General features: G+C 36.7%; 1 protein-coding gene across 2 annotated transcripts in view; it reads left to right on the top strand.

Moving 5' to 3' along the window:
- WWP1 (WW domain containing E3 ubiquitin protein ligase 1) overlaps positions 1–10,176 on the top strand; it is a 70,930-nt gene that overhangs the window by 34,290 nt on the left and 26,464 nt on the right. For both annotated transcript variants that reach the window (XM_017875199.1, XM_017875198.1), the window contains 5 exons: positions 291–375; positions 501–629; positions 4,352–4,427; positions 4,535–4,606; positions 7,149–7,237. In XM_017875199.1, the coding sequence (XP_017730688.1) occupies positions 291–375; positions 501–629; positions 4,352–4,427; positions 4,535–4,606; positions 7,149–7,237 (451 nt within the window). The remainder of the gene's footprint in view (positions 1–290; positions 376–500; positions 630–4,351; positions 4,428–4,534; positions 4,607–7,148; positions 7,238–10,176) is intronic.

The raw sequence follows: 10,176 nt of genomic DNA, 5'->3' as shown, positions 1-10,176 counted from the left end.
TAATGATCTGTAAGGGAGATATATATATCTCCATATATATATATCCCTTATTTTATATGTATATCTCCCTTATATATATCCCTTAATATATACGCCTTATAATACATAATATATATTATATATAGAATAGATTATATATTGTATATATTCTATAACATATATGGGCTACATATATCCCTGATTTTTTAAATATATTTATATATAATATATAATATATAACTATATATATTCCTTATTTTATATATAGATCCCAAATAGTTATTAAATATTATGGTCATTTTATATTTCAGAAAAAAGGGTGGATTCAACAGACAGGGTTTACTTTGTGAATCACAACACAAAAACAACCCAATGGGAAGATCCAAGAACTCAAGGGTATGTATATACAGCAGCCTTAAGTCATCTTGCATATATCTGTAGGTAGAATCAACCAACCTTGAATGAGATATTTTTAGTACCTAGAAAATGTTCATCTTGTGATTTTAACTTTTATCTTTTAGCTTACAGAATGAAGAACCCCTGCCAGAAGGCTGGGAAATTAGATACACTCGTGAAGGTGTAAGGTACTTTGTTGATCATAACACAAGAACAACAACATTCAAAGATCCTCGCAATGGGAAGTCATCTGTGTGAGTGAAAACCTGAAGTTCTCTTTTAAATGTTGCTTAGTGAGCACATGAAAGTTAGTCTCTAACTTATCCTCAAGTTTAGAAAACATTTTACTTTTGGTTCAAGAAAACCTACACAAGTGATACCTTAGTATAGCTGTCTTTGCTCTCATTTGACAGTGAATTTGCAGCATGTAATTCCTTAATAATAGCAATGGCGACTATTTATGTAGTGATTACTATGTGCCAAGGATTGTTCTAAGTACTTCATAGGTATTAACTCATTTTATCTTCCAATAACCCCTTGAGGTAGATACAATTATTTTTCCCTTTACCAAGTGAGGAGAGGTACAGGGAGTGTAACTAACTGCAAAGTTATAAGGGAAGTAATGGAGCTGGTTTCTAACTATGACAGTCAGTCTGTCTCTTGACTCTGTGCTCTTAACTGCCACATGACACTGCTGCAATGAGATGGTCAGTGAAATGATTTTCCAGATTTAAAGATACCTTAATTAAGCAGTTGACAGATGTCTCCTTCATTCTTACTCCAAGGTGTAATATCTTTGCATAACTAAGAAAGTAGAAGCAATCATAAAAGGTCTTTTGCAAATTTGTACCACCATATCTGTCCATCTCCTACCACCTCTCCTCCCTCCTGTTCCTGTAGATGAATTGTCATTGTTATTATCAAAGTCTGCTCCCTCCGCTGGTACATTCGATTCCTACCACCACTTTTCAACTTAATTGCTCCAACAGTTACCACTTTTGTCTTGCATTATCAGGTTTTATTTCTCCACTAAATTATTCTTATCAGCTGTTATTTCTCCTAGATTTGGGAAAAAAAAAAAGCAAAAAAAAAAGTACAACTCTTCGCTTTACCAAACCAATGTGTTCGATCACACAGTTCATTTGTTTTTTTTTTTTTGGGATGGAGTTTCACTCCTGTTGCCCAGGCTGGAGGGCAGTGATGTGATCTCAGCTCACTGCAACCTCCGCCTCCTGGGTTCAAGCGATTCTCTTGCCTCAGCCCCCCGAGTAACTGGGATTACAGGCACCCGCCACCACGTCCAGCTAATTTTTGTGTTTTCAGTAGAGATGGGGTTTTGCCGTGTTGGCCAGGCTGGTCTCAAACTTCTGACCTCAGGCGATCCACCCGCTTTGACCTCCCAAAGTCCTGGGATTACAGGCGTGAGCCATCACACCCAGCCCACAATTCATTTTTATTGCTCCCGTTTACAGGAAAGCTACTTGCACGGTTGTCTCTGTATTGCTGTTCATAGTTTCTCCTTTAAACCAACTCCAAGGAAGTTCCCGTGACACTGAATTTGCAAGGGCACCAATGATCTTCCTATTGTTAATCCAGGCATTGGTCTGCAGTCCTGTCTGATTTGACTTATCAGGAACATTTGATATAATACATTTCTCTCTCCTGGCAGAAGTAGTGCTGTGAACCATACTTTCTTGATTTCCCTCTGCCTTTCTGGTCTTCTTGCATTATTTTGCCGAGTCCGCCTTTTTTTCCTCAGCCCTTTTTTTTTTTTTTTTTATTTTAAACTACATTCATTCTCTTGGTGCATCTTATTCAGTATTATGCTTTTAAAACACCTGCCTGCTAATGACTCACAAATTTAGCTCAGACTTCTCACTTGAAATTTTGCTTTCTACGTTCAGCTGCTTATTGACATCTCCACTTGTAACTCCTTCCTGATAGGTCCTGTAAAACCTGCTCTCTGGCCAGGCATGGTGGCACACACCTGTAATCCCAGCACTTTGGGAGGTTGAGGCAGGTAGATCACTTGAGCCCAGGAGTTTGAGACCAGCCTGGGCAATATAGCAAGACCCCAATCTCTAAAAAGAAAAATAAAAAAACTAAAACAAAACAACAACAACAAAAACCCAGCCCTCCCTGTGATATTCCCTGTCAAAGTTGATAACTCCACTCTAGCATGTACTTGGGTCAAAAATTTTTGAATCACCTGGGCATGGTGGCTCACGCCTGTAATCCCAGCACTTTGGGAGGCCAAGGTGGGTGGATCACCTGAGGTCAGGAGTTCTGAGACCAGCCTGGCCAACATGGTAAAATTAGCTGGACGTGATGGTGTGCGCCTATAATCCCAGCTACTCAGAAGGCTGAGGCGGGAGAATCGCTTGAACCCTGGAGGCAGAGGTTGCAGTGAGCTGAGATTGCACCATTGCACTCCAGCCTGGGCAACAAGAGCGAAACTCCATCTTAGAAAAAAAAAATGTGGAATCATCCACAACTCCTCTTTCTCTCCTAGCTTGCAAACCGTCCATCAAGAATTCTAGTTACCTCAGCTTCAGAAATCTAGAGTCCAGCTGTCTCACCACCCCCATTGCCACCATTTTGGTCCAAGCTACCATTGTCTGTTGCCTGGCTTGGTAGCAGAGTCCTCTCCCTGCTTTCTTCCCATACCTTGTACAATGTTATGTTGTTCTCCGTACAGCACAGAGACTGACTTTCCAAAACAAAAGTTAAATTAAAAGCCATTTATTTGCACAAAACCCTTCAGTGGTTTCCATCTCAGTTGGTGTAAAAAGCACACTAATGGCCTTACAGGATCTGACCCCGCTTATCTCTTCAACCTCTTCTTGGTTTTCGCTCCTCCTCATTCACCATGTTCCAACTTCATTGGCCACTAGCTGTGCCTTCAACACCGTCAACTTCCACCTTGGGTCTTAGCCCTTACACCGTCTGCCTGGTATGCTCTTTTCCCCAATCTCCATATGGCTTATGCCCTCTCCTTCATGTTTTGCTCAAATGTCGCTTTGTGTATGAGCTCTACTCTTTTTACCCTTTTGAAAATTACAAAATACTTGTCGTATCACTCCTTATCTTTTGTCCTTTTAACAATGCCTTTTTTACTGTTTTAGGTTAGGAGTGATAAGACATTTGTACTTTACTTATCTCTTCACTAGTACATAAGCTCCACAAAACAGGCATTTTTACCTATTAATAAGTAATGCCATCACTGTCTAGAAGAAAGCCAAGTACCAGCTATCCTTTCAGTAAATGCTTGAATAAGTGAATTGACTTGAACCTGACAATACAAGAGAACATTTTTCATCTGTTCCAAAGTGTTCCTTAAGATTATGAAAGTGATTTGTGCTTGTCAGGCCCTCAGTCAATAGGCAAGAGATCCAGGCTCTGTTACTGTGAGTCAAACCATATTGTGAAACCTGTATTCCCAGGTGCCATGCCACCAACTCTGCCTTTTCTCTCACTGACCGCCTGAACCATGTCATCTGGATAACAGTGTTGTTTCTAGGAATTTGATTTTGCTCTGCTTATTATCTCCAGGAATATTTGTTTGGGTTTTAGGTTAGACTTAGGATGGGGTAGAATTTCCTTCCACGTCTCTTCTGTCTGGAGCCTCTGTCTTCCTTAGATTTAAGGGTTATCAAATATTTTCTTTGAAATAGTCTGTAGTAGACTTTGGTATTTCATTTAACTCACTAACCAAAGACCCAGGCATAAATACAGTGTCCCTCTTTGTGTATGTGTGTGTCCTGTTGCTGTAATAGTCCCCATTACTTGAGCTGCTTTTGGCCCACCATGTATGTATACCCTTCTCTCCCAGCAAAAAACTTCCTGTGGTATTTTGTAGGACTTTAGGACCTCTGATTTCCTACTGAATACTAAGTATTCTTTATAATACTTTATAAATAATATAATAATATAACTTTATTATGAGTTAATTTGGTTTATTTTTGTTTTTCTTTAGAACTAAAGGTGGTCCACAAATTGCTTATGAACGCAGCTTTAGGTGGAAACTTGCTCACTTCCGTTATTTGTGCCAGGTACTACAGTGGTAAATAAATCTTATACTCACAATAATTTAGTCTTATCTTTATACAATACATATACTATAACTTAGATGATATTATGATATTGTTTTTGTTTTTAGTCTAATGCACTACCCAGTCATGTAAAGATCAATGTGTCCCGGCAGACATTGTTTGAAGATTCCTTCCAGCAGGTAAGGAGGATTTTAGCAAAATAAAATACTATTTGTCTCATTGTATTCTGTACATCTAAAGAAAGTTAGGGTTTTAGAGATTTTTAAACCACCCAGAACACAGCTATAATAATAATGACTGCCACCGCCACTTACTGAGTGCCTTTTTTTTTTTTTTTTTTTTAATAGAGATGGAATTTTGCCATGTTACCCAGGTTGGTCTCAAACTCTGGGCTCAAGTGATCCACCCACCTTGGCCTCCTAAAGTGCTGGGATTACAGGCTTGAGCCACTGCATCTGGCCTGAATGCCCATTTTAATAATAGTTATACTAAACCCTACCATAAACTGAGTGAATATCATTTGCAAAACACCGGCATCTTACATTTCTCATTTTATTTCATTCGTCCTCACAGCATCCCTTTGAGATAGCTCTTATTGTATCTCCATGTTATAGGTGAAGGTACTGAGACTGAGAGACAATCATTCTATCATGAATTTAGATGTGTATTTACTAAAATAAAGCCTAAACAGCTTTTGGAACGAGTTGATTCTTGTTTCGACACTTAATACTTGGCTAAGAATTTATTACCTCAAAGTTTTGATAATGCTATCAAATTAAAATTAAATTGGTAGATACTCTATTCCATCTGAGTATTCCTTGAATAACTGTTTAATCTCACCTTTATGTTTCTGTTTAAATGTGGTCTCAGAGAGACCTTCTCTGAGCTTACTATTTTAAGATGGCAGTCCTGCTCTTCTCCCTCACAGTCACATTCCAGCCATTTATGGTGCTTTATTCTTTTTCATAACCACCCAACATAGTGTATTTTGTCTTCCTTACTAGAATGTGAGCTCCATGAGAGTAGAGACTATTGGTTTACTGCTGTTCTGCCTAGTACCTAGAATAGTGCCTTTGCACATAGAGGGTATTCAATAAATATTTGATGAGCGAATAAATGAATGCAGTATTTCTACCTTTCCTGAATCATCTGCAGAATATTTAAGGATAAATAATCAAAATACTGTATTGTCAGTTTTTTTCCAATGGAGAATTTTTCATAATGAAACGTCTTGTTCCCCCTCTAGTATCAAAGTGATGAACCACATTTTGCTGTGTACTCAGGCATACAGGGACTTTTATTTATACTTTGTACAAGCCAGAATGGAGTAATGATACTCTGAGCCCCAGGAGAATTTCAAGCCATAGCTTAATTTTACTGTTGGACTTTGGGCATAATACTTAAACTATTATCAAGTTGATTTTTTTATTTTGAGTTAATAAATTCTTGGCAAACTAAGTGTAAATAGGTCTACCTCTGTTTGGGTTGATTTTAGTAAGTGTACATCTGAATTCATGGAAGACTTTATTTTGCTTTTTACCCTGTCTTGGGAAGAATCATGGTCTATTTGATGCATAGCACTGAGCCCATGACTGCCCCAAAGGAGGCATGCTGGTGAGCTATCCTCCAACCCAGACCTGCCAGTCTTGCTCTGGTCCTGACATATGTATGGAATGTAATTTATTTCTATCCAAAAGTAAAGCCTACTTACTAGTCACCTTGATGTAAGCTATTAAAGATTATGAAAATTTGGTATAGGTATTGTTTTTAAGTTATACTAGCCTGTGAATAAATTCATCATTGTATAAATAATTAGTCATTATAGCTGAGTTTCTTTCCTACTGAGAAATGGAATGTTTGGTATAAGCAGGATGCAGAACAAAGTCTTTTGCCTCTAAGTGCTGCTAGTCAGAAAAATTTACAAGTCACGTGTTGAAAGATTTTGGTACAGTTTGGGGAAACCAGCAGGGAAGATAATATTTTTAACCTTAAAAGCCTTTTGTGTCAAGCTCTTCCTGTCTTGCCATTAACCCAAAGTAGAACTATCATTTAATACCAGAAGGGGTAAAGAGTGTAGTTGACCCTTAAACAACACAGGAGCTAGGGGTGCTGACCCCTTGCACAGTTGAAAAACCATGTATAACTTGACCCAAAAACTGAACTACCGATACCTACCATTGACTGGAAGCGTTACCAATAACATAAAGAATCAATTAACACATATTTTGTATGATATATGTATTATATACTGTATTCTTAAAGTAAGCTAGAGAAAAGAATGTTTTTTAGAAAATCATAAGGAAGATAAAATACTTATACTATTCATTAAGTAGAAGTGGATCATCATAAAGGTCTTCATTTTCATTGTCTTCACATTGGATAGGCTGAGGAGGAGGAAGAGGGCTTGACCTTGCTTTCTCAGGGTTGGCAGAGGCTGAAGAAAATTCAAGTATAAGTGGACCTGTGCAGTCACCATGTTGACTTAAACTCATGTTGTTTACGGGTCAACTGTATGTGAAAGTGAGTCAGGAAAAGCTAAAGAGATTGATATGTATGTCTTTATCTAGTTTGTGAAACAAACCAATTCATCTCTTCAGTTAAAAGCATTGTATAAGATAAGGAAATCTGTTATTTTGAAAATACAGATTAAATTTAAATTGTTTTGAAAGGAACTTGTACTGCATGTGAGTATTTAATATTCATGTTTTTGTTTTTAATTAGATTATGGCATTAAAACCCTATGACTTGAGGAGGCGCTTATATGTAATATTTAGAGGAGAAGAAGGACTTGATTATGGTGGCCTAGCGAGGTAAAATAAAAAACACATATCTGCCTTGAATTAAGTATATCTCATATGCAGGGAAAGTATTCTTGAAAACATATGTGAATATATTGTATTAAATTTTTGAATTAACAATCCAGAATTTTTCTCAAAAATACACAAGGTAACCATTATTATTATTACTTCTCTTGGTTATATTATTACTTCTCTTGGTTATATTATTACTTCTCTTGGTTATATTTCTATACATCTTTTTTACATATGTGTAAATTCGTATATATGTGTATTATATATTTGCTGCTTTTTTAACAATCATACAAGTGTACAAAATGCAGGATCTGATTTTGGTTTTTTAATATAGTATGGACATCTTTCTATGTTAGCATATATATATATATATATACACACACACACACACACACACAGTGAGTGAGTGAATTTATTTCTTTTTTCTTCTTTTTTTAAAAAAAGTTTTTAAAGGTTGGGTGCAGTGGCTCACGCCAGTAATCCCAACACTTTGGGAGGCCAAGGCAGGCAGATCATGAGGTCAGGAGACCGAGACCATCCTGGCTAACAGTGAAACCCCATCTCTACTAAAAATACAAAAAATTACTCGGGAGGCTGAGGCAGGAGAATGGCGTGAACCTGGGAGGTGGAACTTGCAGTGAACTGAGATCACGCCACTGCACTCCAGCCTGGGCAACAGAGCAAGACTCCATCTCAAAAAAAAAAAGGAAAGTTTTAAAGCTTTTGTAGAGATGAGGGTCTCATAATTTTGCCTAGGCTGGTCTCGAACTCTTGGGCTCAGGATATTCCCCCCACCTTGGTCTCCCAAAGTACTGAGATTACAGGTGTGAGGCACAGCACTCAGTCTGAATATTTTCTTTTTCTAAAATGTCTGTGTAATATTCTGTTGTATGGGAATATCATAATTAATGGATTAGCATGCATACATTCTTATTTTTTGCTATTGTAACATCATATGTTGGTTTTGTATTTATGTTTTTAGTCTAATCTGAGTCTCTTTTGGGAATAATGTTTTCTACATTCACTAAATATGTTGTTAACAGTAGACACTTGTGAAGCAGTGTGGGTGGAAAATCCTTTATTTTTTTTATTTTTTTTTTTATTTTGTCCCTTATTTGTTCTGCCCCAGCCTAATTTGGCAACAATCTATTGTTTAGCAAAACATTTTGATTAAATCTTTCTAAAGAATTCAGACTTGCTTTTCATGAAAACAACTCCTTTTTTGAACTCATTTTAGAGGTGTACAGAATTCCAAAATCACAGTTTTAACACAGCTGGCAAAAAGAGATACAGAACCAAGTACAACTGGTGGGAACAGATATGTGATAATATATGTGGAATTATCAGAGTTTAGTTTATATTAGCATATTTCCTCATTTACAACATCGTTATACTTTTCCAGAAACAAAACACTGCCTATCACAATAAATGTTCATATTGCATCTATTGTGAGTTTATCTCAATTTCAGAAATGTTCAGACATAAGAAAGGTACATCTTAGAAATGAGGAAGTATGGTATTTTTACAATGTGTCTTTATTAACATTTACATTCTTGTCTGAGCCCTTATTTGCCTCAACTATTTTGGTCTAAGTTTTGTATTTTGATGGTTTTAATGAATATAGCCAGTTCCTCCATAACATGATTTTTTATTCCTAAATTTTTTATTTAATTCATGTATTGGTGGGTTAGAGTCATCAAATGGTTTATTAAAGAGTTTACAGGGTTGATATATTCCTACAGTCTTTGCATAATGTTCTCTGTTGCTTTTACATATAAACAACAATTTCACTAGATATAAATTTCTCGCACACTTGTTTTTCTAATACTCAAGACATTGCTTTACTGTTTTCTAGCACTGAATGTTAGTACTGTGAAGTGTGAGGCCAGCCCCTTATAGGAACCGTATTTTTCCTCTGGGTGCCCACACAGTCCTTTTTCTTGAAGTTCAATAATTTCACTGTTGATTGTTTTGTATCTTTTTTTAGGAATGTGTTAAGATCTTCCTTAATGTCAGGGAAGTTTTCTTCTATTATGTCTTTGAATATTTTTTCTGTTCCGTTTGTTCCATTTTTCTTCAGGAACATCAGTCATGGGTATGTGGAATCTCCTTTGTCAGTCTTACATGTCTGTCATCTTTTCTCTGATCATTTTTATCTTTGTGCTTTTCCATTTTACTTTGATTTTTCTCAAGCCTATCCTCATGTCACTGTTTGCAGTACTGCCCTACGTTTTGCTGCTTCTAATGTGGTTTTTCTTCATTAGTGGTTTTACTGTTTTCTTCATTTTCTTCTTTAGGCTCTGCTAGTTCATCTGTTGTCTCATAATTTTTTCAACCTCTTGTGTCTCTTCAGTTTATTTGAGAGTATTGAGAAGAATATGTTGAAAGTTAATTCTTCTGCCTCTTGCTAGTTAGGAATTTTTCTTCCTTTTCTGCTAGCATCAGGGGAAAGTTTAGATGCTATGTTTTAGCCATTCTTTTTTTGAATTGATTCAGTTTCCTCTGGGCTGTTGTTTACTAAAAATTATCTGAAGCATCTGGAGGGTTTATTCCTAGTTTTTATATATGTGTCTAAACACACTCTCACTAGACCTGCTCCGTCCTCTTACCTGGGGCATGTCTTACTTCAGCCTCATCATAGGGGGACGTCACTTGGTTCAACTACTGCTATGTTACAACTGGACTTAGTTTTAAGAATTGGTGTTTACCATTTCTAGTTGATTTTGTTTAGGGACTCCCTTCTCTACCCTTCAGGCAGTATCAGCGATTGTGTTTTAAAAGTTTTAGAAAAGCATTTATTAACAGGTTGCCAGACCAGATCTAGCCTACATAGAGGTGGCCCTCATTGTGATTTTACAGTTTTTAAATTACTTGATGACATTTGAAAATCATTAGATTATGCTTAAGAATGAAGATTTCTGACTTCTCTTTAAAACACT

This window comes from Rhinopithecus bieti, unplaced genomic scaffold, assembly GCF_001698545.2.
Source record: "Rhinopithecus bieti isolate Rb0 unplaced genomic scaffold, ASM169854v2 scaffold_9656, whole genome shotgun sequence".
Lineage (NCBI taxonomy): Eukaryota > Metazoa > Chordata > Mammalia > Primates > Cercopithecidae > Rhinopithecus > Rhinopithecus bieti.
Note: the sequence above shows the minus strand (reverse complement) of the source record. Positions and strands in the feature narration are given on the sequence as shown.